The sequence below is a fragment of the Phragmites australis genome, chromosome 4, assembly GCF_958298935.1.
Source record: "Phragmites australis chromosome 4, lpPhrAust1.1, whole genome shotgun sequence".
Classification (NCBI taxonomy): Eukaryota; Viridiplantae; Streptophyta; class Magnoliopsida; order Poales; family Poaceae; genus Phragmites; species Phragmites australis.
The window spans coordinates 9,506,032-9,526,236 of record NC_084924.1 but is presented as its reverse complement, the minus strand read 5'-3'; the positions used below and the strand labels follow the sequence as shown (position 1 = coordinate 9,526,236).

The following is a 20,205-nucleotide window of genomic DNA, read 5'->3' as shown; positions in this document are numbered from 1 at the left end:
GATTTGTACAAGACCCAGACTATTGGCGGACCTGTTAAAGTCCAATAATAGCTTAGCGGGTCTGTGTTTATCTTCATCGCGTGGCCGTTTAGCTAGTTCAAATCCTAATTGGATGAAGTGGCGGGCCCGATAAAAAAAAATAGAACGAAAAAACAGAAAGAAAGACATCTCGCCTTAGATCTTAATCTAACGATAGGTGTTGTCGACTGAAATAGACCCCTGTTACTGAAAATTAGTCACACGCTAAAAAAACCATCCCCAAAGTTCAAACTCCACTTACATTTTACGGCGGAAAACAGTAAAAATACACGTCTAGGGCGCCCGAAACCAAGCCTGCGCGGTTGGATCAAACCAGGTGCCTCCCGATCGCCCTCTCCACGCGCACACCGGGGACAATCGCTGCGACAACTACACGAAACCCACTTCGGAGTCCGGACTCCGGAAGCAGGTCACGGGATCCCAGCCGTCCGGCCAGATCCAGGCGTCCAGATCCCCGGACCCCCGCGCCCATGGAGCCCTCGCCGGCGCAGGCGGCCGCGTCGGACCGCGACCGCTCGCCGCCGCCGCCCCCACCGGCTCCCCCGCCCCAGTCGTCGGCCGCAGCGGCAATCTCGTCGCCGCTCGCTGTCGTCTGCAGCTTCTGGAAAGGTGCGCCTCGATCCTAGCGTGACGGTTTGGTTCCGTTCGTCGAGAAGGCGATGTAGGTTCGAACTGGTGAGCTCCGGGGAGCAGTTGGATTGGATGTTTGAATCGTGCCGCGTCCGTACCGACCCGTAGGTGCAGGTTTATTGGAATTTGTCGCTAATTGCGCGTCGATAGATCTAAATTGCCCTGAAAAGTTGACATACATTCGGCATTTCCATTACCGTCTGCAATTTGCTCTGCCTACTTCCTCGAATCGCTGCAAGTCTTAATCACAAGTTCACAACATAAGTCACGAGACACTGAGCACAAGTTTGCAAAGCATTTCTGTAACAAAAGGCTCTAGTCGTCATCTCAAACTTGCACGCAGAACTTTTACTGCCCTACGTTAGTTCTGTCCATAGGGTTTTTGTTTTGTAGGAACTAGCATCTGAATCTGCATAAGGAGTTAGAGATTGATCACAGGCATTGTGAGCTTGTGTCGTTTTGCCTGATCATTATGTCTTACTAAGTATGTCAGTAGCTATGAGATAACATGCAGTTTCATTGCTGATTCTGGTTTCCATGTTGAGGCTTACAATGCTGAGATATACTATGAATGGTCGTATGCTGTCAAGCATTATCAATGACGGAAATCTGACCTTGGCTTCTTGTGCACATTAGACTTTGATTTGGAGAAGGAAAGAAGTGGCTTGGATGAGCAGGGTTTAAAGATTGCAGAGAATCAAGAGACCAGCCAGAAGAATAGACGCAAGCTTGCTGAGAGCACTCGGGATTTCAAAAAGGCATCTCCAGATGAGAAGCTGACTTTATTCAACTCTTTGCTGAAGAGTTATCAAGAGGAAGTCGATAACCTCACAAAGAGAGCAAAGTTTGGAGAAAATGCATTTCTCAACATTTATCAGAAGCTCTATGAAGCCCCTGATCCCTATCCAGTTCTTGCTTCTATGGCTGTATGTTCTTTCAAATATTTTCTTTTGTTGCTCTTCTAATTCAATTGTCTCTTGTAATCTGAATTGCAAATGTGCTGTAAAAAAATAGAAAAACAATTCTTACTTTTCCAAGATTTCAAGATTACAATGTCATGATGAAGCAAAACAGCATTTGTCATCTCGTTGTAATTTCCCAGACACATAAGATATTTTTATATGATTAAAATTCTTATATAACACCTATTCTACCAAATCAAGCTTCATTCCCACCCTCCATAAATATAAGCTAGTTTATTGCAATAAAGGGCGCTAATTTAACATTGAAAAGTCTAGGTGGTAAGTTGTCAAACTGTGAAATATGGCGGTAATTTATACCAACTTAGGAAAGTACAAGCAGTCAACTGTCAAGAAAAGATTTGGAAGTAGACGGTGCTATGTGATCTCCTCTGATAAATCATGTATTACTAACTTTATTTTTCATTTTATCTTGAATCAGTGTCTCTAACAAGAAGCTCATCTGAATATGATAGATGGGTTTCAATCATTAAATTCTAGTGTTAATGATCTCAGTGCATGCAGGATCAAGACCAGAAACTATCTGAATTGGAGACTGACAATCGCAAAATGAAATTAGAACTCGAAGAATACCGTGCTGAAGCTGCGCACTTGAAGAACCAGCAGGCAACAATCAGGCGACTTGAGGAGCGAAACCGCCAATTAGAACAGCAGGTCTGTTTTGTTAGCAACTTATCCCACAGTTATTTGGTCTCTTTTCTTATCTTTGTCTCCATTTTTGTTCTTTTACATGTAGGAGATCATTGTTGAGAAAATGATGTTCTTCACGTCCTGTTGCTTTTTATAGTTGGAAGTGACAATTTATCCATCGAAATATAGAATGATAGAGAGTGAAATACTAAGTTTCTCCTAATTTTAATATGCTAGTAATTTTGTTTCTGCATCATATTATTAATTAAAAATTATTTTGTCAGTGTTGTCTAAATGGTGTATAGAGGGTGAAATTTACCTTTATCTACCAGCAGCAAGCATTTAGTCTTGGCATGTTTATACAAATACTTTACACTACTACAGATAGGCTAAATAACCATCTTCCTTGTTTCTCAACTTTAAGATTTTTTTTAATCTAAAAAAACTTTAAGATTTTTTTTTACTTTGCAATTTTTAATGTTCAATTAAACTTTCACTGGTTTTAGATGGAGGAGAAAGTGAGGGAGATGGTTGAAATGAAGCAGCGAAGCATGGCAGAAGATAGTCAGAAAACTCTTGAAGCCCTCAAAGATAGGTATGCTAAATAAACAGTGATTATGAAACAAAATTGCTCTGTTATCACCCCAATTGCAATACAGAATTCTTGCGTGACATCAAAGGCTACTTCATATGCTATTACTCACACTGTATATTTTGACCTTTAGCTTGCCGTAATTGTAGGGAATGGTCATTGCAGGACCAACTAAGGCAAGCTACAGAAAGTGTAAAGAATATGCAGAAGCTACATGAATCGGCACAAAGCCAATTGTTTGAGCTTCGCACTCAATCAGGTCTATTTCCAAGCTGTGTTACCTTCAACTTGTGACTGATTGAGCACAATATTTTTTAAAGGTTCTAGTGAATTGAAGTATCTCATTTCTTTCAGAGGAGGATCGAGCTGCAAAGGAGGCTGAAGTCAACCTTCTGTTGGATGAAGTTGAACGGGCTCAAGCCCGATTAGTTAGTCTTGAAAGGGAAAAGGTAGCCTTGCGATTTGCAATTCCAGTTTAATGTTTCTTACTGCATAACTAGTCCAACATGTTATGGTAATTGTCACCACCAGCCATATGTGGATGGTTCTAACATATGGTAATTGCCACGGAGTTTACACTCTTTCCTCAGAGAATTTGGTGAAAATACTGTGATTCAACATGGAACTTGGCCTAAACTGTGTGAAGGCGTTAACATCATCAAATTTAGATGCCTAACTTGTTAGACACAGTAAATAACTTGCGATGCGTTGATCTGAAATATGCAAAGCTATTGCTCGCTCAGTGCATGACCCTGACCCTGAGATACCAGTTTTCTTTTTTCCCACAGGGGGATCTACGTTCTCAGTTGCAGACAACAAATGAAGATGCAAGCCAGAGTAGGTCAGTTTGTCTTTTTCCCATTTTGCTTGTGTTCATTGTACGAATTGAAATGTAAAGCGTAGTCTTTACAACAAAAACAGCCTTTGTCCCAAGCAAGTTGGGGTAGGCTAGAGATGAAACCCACAAGATCCAACTAAAAAGATGTTAGTGTCTTTCTTGAATGTTAATCATTCCTGGTTGATGCACCAGTGATGTTAGTGTCTTTCAGTAGTGCTGCTGTTTAGCAGTGGGCTTTTATGGCTATCGAAAATTTAAAGTTGAACTTGTTAGCTGAACTATATTATTCTGCAGTGATTATTTGGAATCAAGTGATATACTTGAGAGTTCCTTGAATGCCAAGGAGAAGATTATCACAGACTTGAATGCAGAACTTCGCAATATCGAAAGTACTTTATCAAGTGAGCGAGAAATGCATGTGAACGAGCTGAAGAAGTTGACCGCTTTACTCACTGAAAAGGTGAGCGTTGTCCTGTGTAAACTCGGTACCTGGTATTCTTGGATCAACTCAGTATTCTTGATCCTGACCACTAAATACCAAACTATATCTACTTTATTTAATGTGTGAATTTCGTCAAGTAGAATTCTGGAAGGGACTAAAGCTACTCTCTTATTTAGAGAACCTCCTGTTTGATCTTTCACTTAATGCGAAGGACATAAAGACTTCATACATGGATTTTAACTTGTCTAGTGACTCACCTCTTGTAATCCATTGTCCATATGTAGTTCAGTAAATGCTAATTTATTTGCCTTTATTACTGTTCACTTGGCATTCTTTATTCACCTCAATTGTTAGGGGTGAGTTGGATAGAACATGATTATGTGCTTCAGGTTTGCATCTCATCTTAGAAAACACAAACAAGGACAAAATAGTTCTGGTGAGGCAAAAAGATGTTGCATATTTATTGCTTCGATCAGTTGTTTCATGAATGTAAACTGCTTTGTCATGCATATTTCTTGGAATTATTTGTTTCTATGCAACTATACTTCACTTTTTATGTATAATTTTGTTAATTAATTATCTATTTGTAGGAAAGTGCTCTTATGGAGTTGAAGAAAGAACTTCAAGAAAGACCTACACAAAAACTAGTAGATGATCTCAAGAAAAAGGTTCAGATTTTGCAGGTATTTATAACAAAAATACCCCTGCGTACCGCAATAATAACATTGAGCCCGCTTTCTTTTGAGACCTCCATGGTTTTAAACCCTCTAACTCTGTTAATTCCTTAGTTTTTACTTTGAGTCTGTGACTAGATTCCATCCGTAAAAGTTGGTTCTGAAGCCTGAACTCATATGCATTCTTCCAATGTAATTTCAACTTTACATAATACATGAGATCAGCTTTCCTGTGTTGCGTTCTATGAGTAGATGAGTCCCATTGTGTTGTTGCCTTGGTAGTGACACTGAAATGATATATTTGACATACAGCTATGCAGTTTGTACATTTTGTCATTACTACATGTGACTTCACTGCCTTTTGATTCTTTGGTCCTTTTTACTGCTGATACCGGTATCTCTTCCAATAGGCTGTTGGTTACAACTCTATTGAAGCTGAAGACTGGGAGCTAGCTACCAATGGTGAAGAAATGAGCAAGTTGGAAGCATTGCTTCTTGACAAGAACCGTAAAACGGAGCATGAACTAACACAACTGAAGGTTAGTATCTAGTTTGGATGCTGGAACCTGGAAGCTGTGTTTTAGGCAGTTCTTTCTATGAGGACACTTTTTTCTCATGTATGCAAAATTCCAAGATGTACATATTATCTTTATCTACTGGAACTGGCTGATAAGTTGCTTGTATTTTTAAAGGTTAAAATATCAGAGAAGTCAATTCTTCTTGAGGAAGCTGAAAAAAGGATCACTATACTAACTTCAAAGGTTGAAGAGCAACAAAAGTTGATTTTGAAACTTGAGGATGACATACTAAAGGTTGCTTTGCTTGCTCCTTTGATAATTTGCCTAGTACCAATTAATTTTTGATTCCTTATAAATATCGTAGAATCCATAACAGATATATGTCTTCTGCATTTAGTTTTCGTGATCACTTTAGCGCTGCAGTTTGAATACTGTCATTATGTTGATATAACTACATAATTCTGTAATTCGGATGTTAGAAACCAAAAGATTGCTATATTATTGCTCTACTTTCATTTTTGGAAGGACATAGAACTAATATTCATTATCCTCGGTGCAGGGCTATAGTTCAACTGATAGGAGGGGCTCACTTTTGAATGATTGGGATCTTCAAGACATCGGTTCAAGTGAAGCACCAGAGGTAATTTCTAGTTTAGGTTCGCTTACCACACCCTATATTGCTGTAATTCTGCAATACCTTTTGATTACTTAAAGATGTGCTGGCAGAGTTTTGTTTTGGAATAGTTGTATTACTATCAGTTGCTGAGTTAATGGTTATTGGCTTATTGCTTGTAACTGTTTACACATCTGTGCTGCTTCGTTGAACCAATAAATACCATTGGTTCTGCATTAACAGTGTTAATAAAACGGTCTGTTGCCTTGAAATGTAAAAGGTTGGATGGTCTGATTTTGCGAACATGCTAGTAATAATAATGTTTAGCAGTATATGCAGATGTTTATTACCAGAGTTCATATCAGTCCACCATTCGAGACGTGCCAAGAGAATTTTGCTTGTATTTTACCTTTTGATTTGTACCAGCATACTTGGTTATAAATGTATGTACTATTGCTACAATATTGACTGCCGAAACATTTTGTTACAGTGAACAGATTTGTTAGGGAAATATCTCTCAGATTATCTATGCAACAGTGATTTCAGTTTGTTGAGAAGAAAAATAGGACTGTTAAGATAGACGATTATAGTTCTGATTGTTTAGCTACCTTCAATGTGTATAATGGGATCGTCACTTCACTCAAATTCATGTGTACTTTTTTTATTTACAGGGCACTGATTCAAGGCATGCATCACCAGATCAATATCAAAGTTCTATGCTCAAGGTCATTTGCAGTCAGAGGGATCGTTTCCGTGCACGATTACGTGAAACTGAGGAGGTATATTTGATGAAATTGTGGAAATGGCCGCATCGTTCTAGTGTTTCAAGTGATAGTGGTTGTCAAGTCTTCGGATAACTAGATGCTAAACAACATGTTGTACGATGAACTACAGCCGTTTTCTATCGTTGGACAAGGCTTGAGAACCACAATGTGGTTTGGCTCTATCACTGATCGGGCTGACCTTTAGACTAATATTTACAGGAGTGAATATTGAAATGAGATGTGCATTTGCCTTCATTATCTTCACAGCTGTGGATCTGTTATGCTTCTCTGTGGATTATGCTTTTATCCAATGATGCCTCTTTGCTTTGTGAAACATGATGGTGTCATGTTGCATCACTGATCATCTATTGTCATTTTTGCGTATCTTAGGAACTGAGGAGATTAAAAGAGAAGTATGAGATGCTAACTGTTGAACTGGAAAAAACTAAAGCAGATAATGTTCAACTGTATGGAAAGATTAGATACGTCCAGGACTACAGCCACGACAAGATTGTTTCCAGAGTACCAAAGAAGGTTTAGCATAAATCTTTGTGATGCAAATTTGTGTTATTTATGTTTTCTAGCATTTGACCTTTGTTGTGTTGTGATTTGCAGTATGCAGAAGATATTGAAAGTGGTTCTTCAGATGTTGAATCAAAGTACAAGAAAATGTATGAGGATGACATAAATCCTTTTGCTGCATTCTCAAAGAAGGTAGTTATATGTTTTAACATGTCATTAGTAACACTTGATACGTATGGTATTGCACATAGTTTATTTAGACTTTCCTTTCCATACCCAGGAAAAGGATCAACGATACAAGGAACTTGGTTTTAGAGATAAAATCACTCTTAGTAGCGGCCGTTTTCTCCTTGGTAACAAGTATGATACTATCTTCCCTTTGTGTAAAACTTGGGTTTCCTTTTTCTTATTCTTCATACTGATGTTTGATAATGACCGCTAAGTTCTTGTAGAAACGGTAAGTTAGAGATGTCTCTATTTAACCATTTTCGATTTTGTCATGTTGTGTGTTTTTTAGATTGTGTTTTCAAATTGCACAGTGCCAGAGAAATTTGGAATTTGAATTATGACCTCAGTGATATGGGTCATGGATGGGTCATGGGTCTATTACTAATGATATGAAAGTAGTTAATGTGGCTCTAACTTCTTGAAATTATGCTCTGCTCATTGCAGGTGTTCTTAAATTTATATGCTTGGCCAATATGCTATGTCTAAACCTGTCATTTATGTAATTAATTTTAGCTTAATGTTGTGAGTAACTCGTCTGAGGTTGAAACATATGTATCAATCTTCCATGATGATAATTTGTCAAACCCAGTTTTAACGGACAAAACCAAGTGCGGCTTTCCTAGAAAGTTCATCACACATAAAGACATTATAGTTGAAGTAACAAAAGTAATATTTTAACTTACAACCATTAAACTTTTACATTAAAGACTTTACATAAACAACTCTATTAGCTAAACGACAGCAGACTAAACGACAACAGCGGGACAAAAGCATCGGCGACCAAGCACTCCATAGGCACCGACCGGAAGACACGCTCCTAGAACACCACGTCGTTGTCTTGGAAGTCTTCAAAGTCTTCCACTGAGCAGCGTATGTATTGTGGGAGATAACAAGGGTTAGTACATGGAGTACTCAGCAAGTGTAGGAAAATAATGATATGTATGCTTTCAACAAGAATAGGCTAACGCATGGTATATTTGCATAAATGTGAGTAAAAAAAATAGTTATATATTTAAAAAGCATTAGACAATTGTTAAGTGAATATAATCCAAACCACCAAACAACTAACCATCCAAGGCTAACTATCCTATAAACCATAATCAACTAGTACCACCTGTACTATACCAAAACCATGACCATAGCCGTACTAAAAACCAACTAATCATGTGAGGATCCAAGTCTCTCATGACTGTGAGTACAGCTGATATATCAGATTTTACACTCTGCAGAGGTGTACAATTTTCCCATGAGTCGTGATTTCATCACCTGCAAGCAGATGGCTAAAGTCTACATGTTGCAATGCCGGCCAAGCATTATACACACTTCCGAGGTGTGTTGCTAGCCACGAAGTCTTTACAAAGAATCCTCTCAGTATGTGTCACCATCACTCTAGGTTTTACCGCTAGGATTTATGCGAGTCTAACTCTTACCCAGAAGTCTCCTCCTGTGCCGTGTAGATTCTGAGAATTAACTTCTCTCATCCACACCTCCAATCTGGCCCACACAATACTGGGAGTATTGTAATTAATCGGCTAAGCCTACCTATATCGGTCTTGTGTTTGTACGGATCTTTTTGGGTTGTTACTTTACGAGCTGGTCCTTATTTAGGTCACTTGAGCAAACACTAAACCGATAATATATCTATAATCACCTTCATAACCACCTATTTGCTCAGGCTGAAGGTCCATGTTGCTATTATCAAATTCATCATCATATTAAGCATCATTGTTATTTATTCATTAGTCAAGTTTATGACACTTACTAACATCCTAACAGCATGGCTAGACAAATCTACCTAAAGACTCATACCAACCACCACTTAGGCTTCAAGGAATGTGAAGGAAGAACTAGAACAAATCCTAACATAGGTGACTACCTATCAAATTGATATTACATGTAATTTTGTAAAATAAAACAATTTAAAAACATAGGTTCAATATGATTAAGTACGCTTGCCTGCTCCTTGCTGCTGCTCAGTGTACTCTAGCTCTTGTACGTTCCTCAAATTGATCCGGGGCGTTGATGTCTAATCGCACAATTATCGATAAAACACACAAACAAAATACACTAAGAATAGTACACAAAACAAAAGAGCAACAAGACAAAACCTATCTAGAAAGATAGAGATCTGAAAAACAAATTCAACAGCGCAAGAATCACTTAAAATGGAACTAGGACGTCAAAGTTACACTAAAAACAAGATTATGGGTCTTTATGTAAAAACAAAGGGACCTATTTATAAAATTACCAATTACTGGAAATCTTTGGAATTATTTTTGTATTAAGTATCATCTTTTAATTGCGTAGGGTTAACTAGGTTGACACGTGGGCAAGTTAGCTGACTTGGCGATGAGGCAGCTGATGTGGCTGGGTGACATGGCTTTAAGCTCTGACTTGGTTACAGAGGCGACACATGGCGACTTGCTACTGGTGGATGAAGAGGTACGGGTGGGATCTAATCTGGGCCGTGCAGATCAGATCGGACGGCACATAGGAGAAGGGGCTGTCGGAGAGGAAGGGTATGGTGGAGCCGAGAGAGATCACGGCGACGCACTTGCCGGAGAAGGGCGCTAACCTCGTCGCCGGCCTCAGAGCATGACGACGAGCGGCAGATTACGACGAGAAGGCGATATCGAATCCGTTTTGAGGCTTACCGAGAGCGACGCGACACAGGAGGATGGTCAGCGGCGACGAGGACGGCGAGAGAGCTCGGGAACTTGACGGAAAGCAGCTCCGGCGACCGGGGAAGCAAGGCAACAAGGGGCTTCGGCAAAGGCAGGCGGCGACAATGGTGGGCTCGACTGGATGCGGTGGGTTTTGGTGAGGGGAGGCCCGAGGGGACGATTGGGTTATATAGGCGGCACAGGAGGGTCTCGGGACGGGCCAGGACACCTTAGGGCGGCGACAAACTCCAACACGGACATGGCGGTGCGCTCGAGTCCAACTTGGAGACGATGATGATGAAGACGGAACAGCCCGGGGCGTCTTCGGGCAAGCGGGCTGCGGAGCAGGGATGTTAGCGAGCTAGGCTGTGAAGTAGGTTGTTTGAGCGGAGCGCGCTAGTGGCCCAGGAGGGGAGAGCGGATGAATGGGAGGGGCAGCAGATCGGCTGGCGGGTTGGCCAGGCCGAGGGGGGGGGGGGCAGGGAGCGGGCCGGGGAGAGAGGGTTGGAAACCAGGTCAGGAGGGAGAGGGTGGGCTGGTAGAGGTTAGGGTTTTTATCTTTATTCTATTTTTTTTTATCTATTTCTATTCTAATTCTATTCCTAAGGTTTCGAACCTAAGCAAAGCCAAATCCAATAAAAGCCAACAAATCAAATCCAACCGAAAACAAATAAAACTCTAATGCCTATTCTCAGACTTCAAGCAAAATATAACCATGTCAAATTTAATTTAATTTAGATAATAGGTTTTATCATATTCTATTTATTCAAACTATAGTTTAATTTTGGATTTTTTTTAGAATTTTGAGAAATCTGGAAATCAGAGTGTCATAATTGATCATATATGTTTGTACTGCATGATGCCAGAGTTTCTTTATCTTAGTCACGATATGGAATGGAATGAGATTGATATTACAGCTATTTATTTCTTTTCTCAGATACGCCCGGACATTTATATTCTTCTACAGTATTGGATTGCATCTACTTGTATTTACATTGCTGTACAGAATGTCAGCTTTGAGCTATCTCAAGTAAGTATGCAATGTTATAGAAACTTAAGTTGAGTTTCTAGAAGCAGATTTTAACCGAGTGCCTGAGCATGGCTAACATGAATTATTTACACAGCACAACACCTGGACACTATGAAAACATTCTGGACGCTGGCAATCAGACGCTATCGCACATGCTCTAAAGCCATCTCCAGCAGGGGAAGTATACTGTATCTCCTGCTACAAGGATGAGGCCAGGAGGGTGGATACTTCAAATTTGCAGCCTCTCGCTCCTGTTTACAGAGGATGACTGGGTTCGAAGAGGAATATAAGGTAAGAAATAGAGTAGTAGTTGGAGATAAAAAAATAAAAAATACTATAATAGTATTATAAGAGATAATTTTTAAGGATCTATTGGAGTGGCCTAAGTCAAATTGAATTTCCATGCGACAGTATCATGCAAAAAGAGGTCTTCTAGGTTTATAGCATAGGATCATGAATGAAATTGACTTGTTTTCTCTGTTCCCTTAGGCATTTTGGTTATGTTTCTGTAGATTTTTTTTTCCAGTTTTGGGGGCAGTGGATGTGTATTTTAAGTCTATCTGTATACTGTTGTATTACTAATTACCATTTTATTGGTAAATGAAATCACACCTGGTCACCAAGAGGTACATCATGCCATCATAGTGTTCTTGATATGTCCTCGAAAGTCAATCTCCTGCCTAGATATTTCGAATGAGTGCTATAAGTTGTACTCCCTTCGTTATATGCCCCCGTCCAACAAATTTGATTAAAAGGAACAGTTTTCTAATAAGTGGTGTGATACGCCCCAGTTCGTTTATGTGGTTCTTCACTTGTCACCACTCCCTAGATATTATTACTATTACTAATATCTTTTCCGTTACTCTTTAGTTGATAGTTTTTTTTTCATCTCTAGTCTATCCTAGCTTGTTTGGGAGGAATAGGTTTTTTTTTTTTGTTATTGTTACAGTTAAAATTCTCCGAATCACAGAAAGCAGCAACTTAACTTAGATTTATCTTTGACGGTAATATCATAATACTACATATATATATAGTGTATATGTGTGTGTATTTTATAGTAAAAAACGTAAAGTAGAACTATACTATTGATTATTACACTTGTCGCCATTTCTGTAAAAATGAAGCAGTGGCCGCGCGACACGCCTCAGTTCCGTTACGTGGCTCTTCGCTTATCACAGCTCTCTGTTTCTGCTCTCACGGGTGGCAGCAACAGCGACTGAAACAAACCTTGTGGATCGCCAAGCGGCGAGCCGAAGGGTTTTTACTCGCAGCAGCAGAAACGAAAGAGACGAGATCGTCGCTTCTCTGTGGGCTGTGGCCAATTAATGGGGAAGGCACCAAATGGGCAGAGCCATCGACGACTGGCTGCCGAATAGGCGCCGCAGCCCGGTCCTCTCGCCTGTACGGGCGGTGGGCCGCGCGGGGAGAACCACCGGTCGTGGCGTGGCGTGGCATGATCGTTGCGTACGAGCCCACAAGCGTGCCGTGGGAAGGATGCAGCCACGTCACGTCGCCGCGGAAGGGAAGGGAAGGGGAGGGGAGGGGAGGGGTTGTCCTGCCCGTGGGAGTGAGACCTGGCCGGGGTCGACGTCGGCGTGATCTGGCGTGCCCATCCGTCAAGTGGTGTGGCGCCGCGAGGGAAATATGGGGCGGGAGCCGAGAGCCATAGTTGGTGGTCGTACCCTATTTGGCAGGATCTTGATTCTTGATTTGATCAATGTTTTGTAAATTAATATAAAGTAATTTAAGTATATATTTTTTAGTCTAAAGTATAAATACAATGAGTCACGTAAACATCTTTGGTGTATTCTTTATCTTTAACTTCATAAATTTTAGAGATAAAGGTTTTTAGAGGTGAAGCTCGGCCAAACAAATTCTTAAGGGGATTTAATGGTCCTTGATCAGGAAATGAGCTAGTTTTATCTCTTAATGAGCCTATTAACTTAGCTTTTGAGTTTTTTTGGAGTTCCTGGCCAATTTAGTTGCGGCCACCTAAGTCGAAGCCTTCGATCTCCAGTTTGAATTTGATGTATATTTAACTATTTCTGCTTATTGATTAAAACATATAGTTTGTGGTGCATGTGTTTCATTTTCCCCATGGAGAGGATTCGACAACGAGTAGCCGAAAACAAAGGCGTGCCACTCTTATTTATATATGAATATACTGCTTGCAACTCGCGTGCAATACTCCAAACGTTTCATAGTAACATTGATGATGTAAGAGAATAAAATTTTCTTCACAGAAGTCGTTCGACCATTCGAAAATAAATGGCCGAGCTCAGGAATCAGAACGAAGGGAAATGACTTGTTATGCCGCGTATGCAACCGTTGTCGGTTTTACGAGTGTCCGCGAGCAGAGATGCCCATCTTGATTGATTCTTGATTGATGGGGACGACCAAGAGTCTGAGTCATGCTATCAACACAGAAATCCCTTCTACCAAAGAGGCGTTATCCTTTGGGGGGTGGGGGGGGGGGGTACGTGGTGCTAGCTAGCGTATCATATGTGAGGGAACACAAACGATAATAACTTCCCTTTTGCTTTTCTCTAAAAAACAATCTTTTTGCCCTCCCCCCCCCCCCCCCCACATCGTAGGAACGTCGATCCTTTTACTTGATGAAAGATCTTGTTTTCCTTTTAGGATTACGTCACAGACATTTGGTAAATGAAAGTTGTATATGCTGTGTAGTATCTACTTAAGTTGCGACGAAAGGCTTGTCTAAGAAAAGAGTGGTGACTGAAAGGTTAACAACCGCTTCGCAGCACAAAAGAATAGACAAGATTGAGAGACATATCTTTAGCTACGGGCGTGGAGAGCTTTTTGCAAAATAACAATTTTGAAAATGAAAAGGTTGTATGTAGCACGAATTAGATAAGATAACAGCTGTTATATTAACAAAAAATCAATCATAGGAACATACAATTAAGTCGAGAGAGCAAAGGGTGGGTCATGATCTTAAGGCCCCATTTGGTTCTCAGAATCGGACCCGTTTTTAGAGCAAAACGGACTAACGCACGACCCAAATGGGTGGGCAACTCCCGTTTCTCTCCGAAATCATGGCCGAAACACAGGTTGATTCACGAGATGTGCTGGAAGGCGTTTCGTAGGAGAAACGAGGGAGGGGGAGTTCCCAACATGCCTCCGCGCTCCTTCGCTCGTGCCCACGCCGCTCCTACTTGCACTTTCTGCCCCCTTCGGACAGATCCGGTAGGGAACCACCCAAATGTGCCTCCTAGCACCTCCCTGCCACCGCCTTGCCGTCGTCGCATTCGGTGTGCAAGGTAGAGAAAGATCAGAAGAGAGAGGGGGGTAGGCTGTGCCCTAGTGCCAGCCGGTCATGGGCTGGGCCACGACCCAACGCAAAAATGGCGAGTGAGGGAGAGAGTTGAGTGGATATTGACATGCTATACATGTTAAAATTACTGCTAACTATGAAATACTCACTGAAGAAATAAAAATAGTAAAATAAGACAATGATAGATTGGTCAATTAATTTCACCATGTAGGAATAAGAATGACGACTAGAGGGGGGGTGAAAGGCGTCTCAACAAATCTCTTTCAAAATAGATAGTCTTTTCCTATTTTTCATCCAACGCATATCAAAACGCTCAAGCGGAAGTAAAAGAATCAGAGAGACAAAGCAAGAAGATTAGTTCCATAGAAATATGACTTCACGGATGGAATATGAAACATAGGTTTCATTCAAGACTATTACATGTGTCTTTGTGCGCAAAAAAACTTACAACTTTAAAAAAAAAACTAGAAAAGATGGACATCGGACAAGGTTATCCTACAAGATGATAGTCTAGTAGCAAGGGGACTCAAGACCCGCTTAAATATATGAGTATGTGAGTGTTTAAGCCACTAGCATCAAGAAAAACAATCCTGAAAAGGTGAAAAACTGCAGCTCAAAGAAAAGATCACCGGGTAAAGAATCTTTCCAAGTTGATGATCTAGAGGCAAGGGTATTCAACACCCATGAGAATCCACTCTATGTGAGTTTTTATACCTCTAGCACGAGAAGAATGACCTCACAAGATGTTAAAATTTCAGCGCAAAACCAAAACAAAAATCAAAATCGAAAACCGAAAAACTTGCAAACCTGCAAGGGAACCAATAGAGGGAAACTAGAAGGAGGGAAATTCAATCATATGCAAAAAAACATAAACTACATTACTCAAAGAGATCAGCCCTATTTTAGATAGATTACAAAGATTTATCTATCAAAACTCTCACATATTACATAGGCTAAAGCATTCATCCTTCTCTCCTCTAAAACCGTAGCTCTAAGGCTCTCAAATGGATGGTACAAGTGGCATGTTCTAACTCTTCCATAGCCATACCCCTTTATTTATAGGGCTAGAAAATTTGACCCCTAAGTTTACTAGCTTTTTTTTTTCCAAAATACCTCTATCTTGTAGTACACATCTACTTACCATCGAGAGCATTTTGGTCTATTTTCTTCTACATTAATCGAACGGACACGACGCTTTCATGACTTAGCTTCTCCTCGATGCAAGCTTCGCGATGGTGCCACATACTCCTCCAGTCCTCCCACGGTTTTGAGGCCAAACAGCGAAACCGTCTACACGCTTCTCAAAGCATAACTCACCGTCTTGCTTACACCTTAAGCAAGTGCTTCAATATCAACGCGTGTACTCCATCATGCGATCCTGACTGCCAGCAAGTCTTTCCCGCTCCCGATCTCTCGGGTCGTCTTGTCACTTGCACCAGCATCCTCTTCGCTTGACTTTGTCAACACGTCGTCTCCATCCACTTTCAATGCTTTGCTTGACCTCCACATGTTCAGCTAGGATCACCTTTGACTCCACCTGACCTTCTTGATCGTCTAGCACCAAGTACTCCGCTTGGTTCCGATCATCCTGTCCTTGAACGCCAAGTTGCATCCATCAGCTGCACACCATGAGACAAGCAAACACATATCTCCAACTCTAATTCCAATTAGTCTATAATCAATATGCTCAAATAAAATCTCAAATAAATTCAAATCACATCAAAGCTCATGCAAAACCGAAGATCATCAAATCAAATAAATGACAATATCAATCACTCATTACAAATAAACTAAGGCACATTTCAACCTGATTTCTCACACCATCATTCTCTCATTCGATAAGCTAAATACAACTCAGAAATATTTCCGAAGAAAATCTAAAACCGAAATATTTATGAAAAAATTTAAATCCCTACCAGATAGACCCTAAGGTAGCACTTGCTTGTCGCCCAGCTCCTCCCGGTGGCTGATGACCTCCTCACCGCAGAAGTCGGCCACCATTTTTGTTCGCCACCTAGCCCTCATTGCTCTTTGCCTTATCTGTTGCAAAGTCGATGTGTATGTGGCAGCAAAATTAGAAGTGATCCATGTGACCATCAGTGATCCGAATCATTTTCTTTTTCGGGAACACGCCAAACATTAGCGTGTCATTCATGTAAACAATATAATGATCATGACACTAGTTGTCTAGCCACCACCGTAGCTACTGAATTATCAGACTAAGATTTGGGTTTGAGCTTTTTAACTAGCCATTTGTTCTCTTTTCCGTATGAGATATTATTTAGGTCGTCAAGTGTTGTATTTGTTCGAAACTAGTCATCTTGTGCCGCGGGTTTGGTTCTGGGACCTTCTTCCGTTTATGCCCCCGAATAATCCTACAAACACCTTGCATGCTGATTCGAAATTATCAATTAAAATGTTTCCCATGAATACAACAGTAAAAGTGGTGGCTCTCCATGTGATGATTTTTTTTAGTTAGGTGTAACGTTACTCTTATGCCCCCGCCCCCACCCAAAGAAACGGTACTAGTGTGATTCTTCATCTCGCTGCTTCTGTATGGGTCTGTTTGGTTGCCGAATGTTCTCAGTTTAGTTCGTACGAGTCATACAGGCTGAGTTGATGCATAAGGGTCTGTTTGGTTGGCTACATGTGCTGAGTCTGGCTGAGAAAAGATTGTGTTTGGTTGCCCGCATGAGTATACGTTGTATTACAAAGAAACTTACTTTTTTACTAAATAACTAGGTTGAAAATATTTTTATAAATTAGTACATCACAAGATAAGAATATTAGTAAATTTTTTATAATTTTTAAAGAATTTTAATTAAATATTGACTTAGATTTTTTGATCAAATTAATTAAAATGGGTTGCCAGTGAGTTCTAGTTTGCTCACGAAAATATATAAAATTTTTGGATCACTCTTGTACCACTAAATAAAATCTAAAGTTAAATAAAAAAATTATCATGTACAGTATTTTTGCACCGAGCGAGCCAGCCCCGGTGCGTACGCCCAATTCCGGCGTACGCGCGGGGCCAGGCTCGCTCGATGCGTTTGCACGGGCGGGTGCAGGCGAGAGAGTTGGTCTAAGCAACCAAACACACGCTGAGCACAAGCGACTGCACACGCGGATGCAAACATGAGGAGAGCCGACCATCCAAACACGCCCTATAATGTACGTTGATCATGTTAAATTGTTGATGCTAAAAGTTTACGCACATTATTATTTACTGCACGTACGCATGGATCCATAATTAGGTCAAGAAAAACATGACTCGACAGTTGGACACGTGGTGATACAGATCATGGCCTCATGGGAGCAAAGAATATTGTACATCAGCTGACGAGTCACCAAAGATCAAGCTGAACCTCATAGTTAGCAGCAAAGGAGTCCACGTCATCGCCCATACCTCGTGGGCCCCATCGGAAATCCAACGGCGTGACAGGCAGCCCAATAGCAGTCCATCCCAACGGATTCCGCGCGCCTAGCCAGCCAATCAGCTTCGAGATAGGCATTTTTCCTGGGCCCACCGCTCGGCGTCCTCGCGACACGTGGCCCAAAAGCGCATTCACGGGCCCCACATGCCCGTTTCACGATCACCCAGCGTCGCTGACATGTGGGTCCGATTTTACGCGCCGAGTACTCGATTTTATAAAGGAGAGGGCTTTGAGCTCGGCCCCCCGCACTGTTTGGCGTTTTTGTTAAGCTCTCGCTTAACCTAACTGCCGGAAGCAAGTGTTCGACGAAATGACGAACGCCGGGGCGGCCGCCGCGGCAGCGAAGGGCGTGGCACTGGGCGCGCGCACAGCGCGCTCCTGCGACGGCTGCATGCGGCGGCGTGCGCGGTGGCACTGCCCGGCGGATGACGCCTTCCTGTGCCAGACCTGCGACGCCGCCGTCCACTCGGCCAACCCGCTCGCGCGCCGCCACCACCGCGTCCGCCTCCCCTCGGCATCCTCCTCCTCACCTCCGCGCGACCCCGAAGCGCCCGCGTGGCTCAGCGGCCTCAAGCGCCGGCCCCGGACGCCGCGGTCCAAGCCCGGGAGCAAGCACGAGGCGGCGTCCGCCGCGGCTTCGTCAGCGGCGGTCCCGGATCTCGAGGAGGAGGAGTCTGGCTCTGGCACCGTGGGCTACAACGACCACGGGATGGAGAACGACGACGAGGACCTGCTGTACCGCGTGCCGGTGTTCGACCCCATGCTTGCCGAGCTGTACAACCCCGTGATCGAGGGGGGGCAGAAGCCGGCCTGTCTGATCTCGTCCCTCACGGAGACGTCGCCAGAGTTCGCCTCCGGCTTGGCGGAGGCAGATGGGCTCTCTGGGTTCGACGTCCCCGACATGGAGCTCGCCAGCTTCGCCGCGGACATGGAGAGCCTCCTCATGGGAGTCGACGACGGGTTCGACGATTTGGGGTTCTTGGACGACGAGAAGCCTCAGGTGAACGTAGACTTGGGCATGGACTTCGAGGCCATGGCGGCGCCTGAACGAGAGGACAAGAAAAGGAAGCGGCCGGAGATGATACTCAAGCTCAACTACGAGGGCGTCATCGCTTCTTGGGCCCGTGACGGCGGACCGCCGTGGTTCCACGGCGAGCGCCCTCACCTCGATCCCGGCGAGTCATGGCCGGACTTCCCGGTAAGTATCAACATGGGATCTTCACGTTTCTGCCATTTCCATGCACCGTGTCGCCCGATCCAAATGGCTGATCAGTTGTCTTGCCATGGATCGATCTTGTGCAGGCGGGGATCAGGGGATGCCTCGGCGGTGCCGTGACGGCTGTGACCGGCGGCGAGCGGGAGGCGCGGGTGTCGCGGTACAGGGAGAAGCGGCGGACGCGGCTGTTCGCCAAGAAGATCCGGTACGAGGTGCGCAAGCTCAACGCCGAGAAGCGGCCGCGGATGAAGGGCCGGTTCGTGAAGCGCGCCTCGCTGCCGCCGCTGCCGAGGCCACCGCCGCCACAGAAGCAGAAGCAGCCGCCGCGAGCGCTGCCGCAGGTGGGCATGGTGCTCGCGCCCGAGCTGGGAGCGCACGGGCGCTTCCGGTTTTGAGACCACGCGTTCGTACGTGCATGATGCATCGGTGCATCTGCATGCTATATAAGCATAAACACTATCACGTATTCACGTAGCTTGTTCTTTCTACTCTACTTTAAATTGGGGCTGAACATACCTAGTGCTAGTTTTGAGCAGAATTCATGTGAATTAGGCTCCCCAAGATGCCTACTTACGACTGAAACATTAGCTTCTGCTTGTGCAGAATTTCATGTGCAAAGTAGCTAAGTATTTGTGTATTGGTGCTGAACGTACCTAGTGCATAGAAGGATCATATGCAAAGTAGCTTACTTACGTTGGCTGCTTTTCTTCTATTTGTAAAGAAGGATATACTAATTACAAGGGTGTAGATTTCGATGATCTCAGAACATAGGAATACATGTGTAAAGATCTGAAACTCTTAACTGAAACTGTGTAACATCAAAGTGATGGGTATACTATGTGGTTGGGTTAGAGTTCCTATTGAAAATGGCTTGTAAGTTGTAACTAGAGGATGTATGTTGCTGGGGCCGCATAGTTCTTTATGCATGATGTCTTCCATTCTGTGTTGGATCTTGGGTGGCCTCGTCGAGGCCACAATGTTGGTCGTAGGTTGATGCATGCTCCTACTACGATTTTCTGCTGACAAAAAAGATTGTATGTATGCCACCTTTGCTCTCTGTGTAATTGAGACATTTCCGCCATTGAGCATGCCACTTA

General features: G+C 42.7%; 2 protein-coding genes across 3 annotated transcripts; both read left to right on the top strand.

Annotated features, from left to right (window-relative positions):
• The first annotated feature begins 339 nt into the window (after positions 1–339).
• LOC133915609 (protein CASP-like) lies at positions 340–11,802 on the top strand. 2 transcript variants are annotated; one of them, XM_062358825.1, is made up of 18 exons: positions 340–648; positions 1,306–1,595; positions 2,154–2,303; positions 2,786–2,874; positions 3,021–3,130; positions 3,226–3,320; positions 3,642–3,712; positions 4,004–4,169; positions 4,742–4,834; positions 5,236–5,364; positions 5,518–5,637; positions 5,903–5,983; positions 6,628–6,735; positions 7,111–7,254; positions 7,336–7,434; positions 7,523–7,602; positions 11,071–11,163; positions 11,258–11,802. In XM_062358825.1, the coding sequence occupies exons 1-18, from the start codon at positions 510–512 to the stop codon at positions 11,322–11,324; spliced, it is 2,124 nt and encodes a 707-aa protein (XP_062214809.1). In that variant the 5' UTR covers positions 340–509; the 3' UTR covers positions 11,325–11,802. The 2 variants fall into 2 exon arrangements, with proteins under 2 accessions (XP_062214809.1, XP_062214810.1); XM_062358826.1 differs by having other exon boundaries at positions 341–648; positions 3,660–3,712.
• A 6,324-nt stretch (positions 11,803–18,126) lies between these two features.
• Positions 18,127–20,205, top strand: LOC133915608 (zinc finger protein CONSTANS-LIKE 16-like). The gene is made up of 2 exons (XM_062358824.1): positions 18,127–19,090; positions 19,195–20,205. The coding sequence occupies exons 1-2, from the start codon at positions 18,203–18,205 to the stop codon at positions 19,501–19,503; spliced, it is 1,197 nt and encodes a 398-aa protein (XP_062214808.1). The 5' UTR covers positions 18,127–18,202; the 3' UTR covers positions 19,504–20,205.

What these genes read in the sequence shown, in the direction of transcription:
- LOC133915609 (XM_062358825.1), top strand. Translation starts at nt 510, where the DNA reads ATGGAGCCCTCGCCGGCGCAGGCGGCCGCGTCGGACCGCGACCGCTCG. An exon ending in TGAGCTTCGCACTCAATCAG is followed by an intron (nt 3,131 to 3,225) that starts GTCTATTTCCAA and finishes CATTTCTTTCAG; the next exon opens with AGGAGGATCGAGCTGCAAAG. An exon ending in AAAAGGTTCAGATTTTGCAG is followed by an intron (nt 4,835 to 5,235) that starts GTATTTATAACA and finishes CTCTTCCAATAG; the next exon opens with GCTGTTGGTTACAACTCTAT.
- LOC133915608 (XM_062358824.1), top strand. Translation starts at nt 18,203, where the DNA reads ATGACGAACGCCGGGGCGGCCGCCGCGGCAGCGAAGGGCGTGGCACTG. An exon ending in AGTCATGGCCGGACTTCCCG is followed by an intron (nt 19,091 to 19,194) that starts GTAAGTATCAAC and finishes GATCTTGTGCAG; the next exon opens with GCGGGGATCAGGGGATGCCT.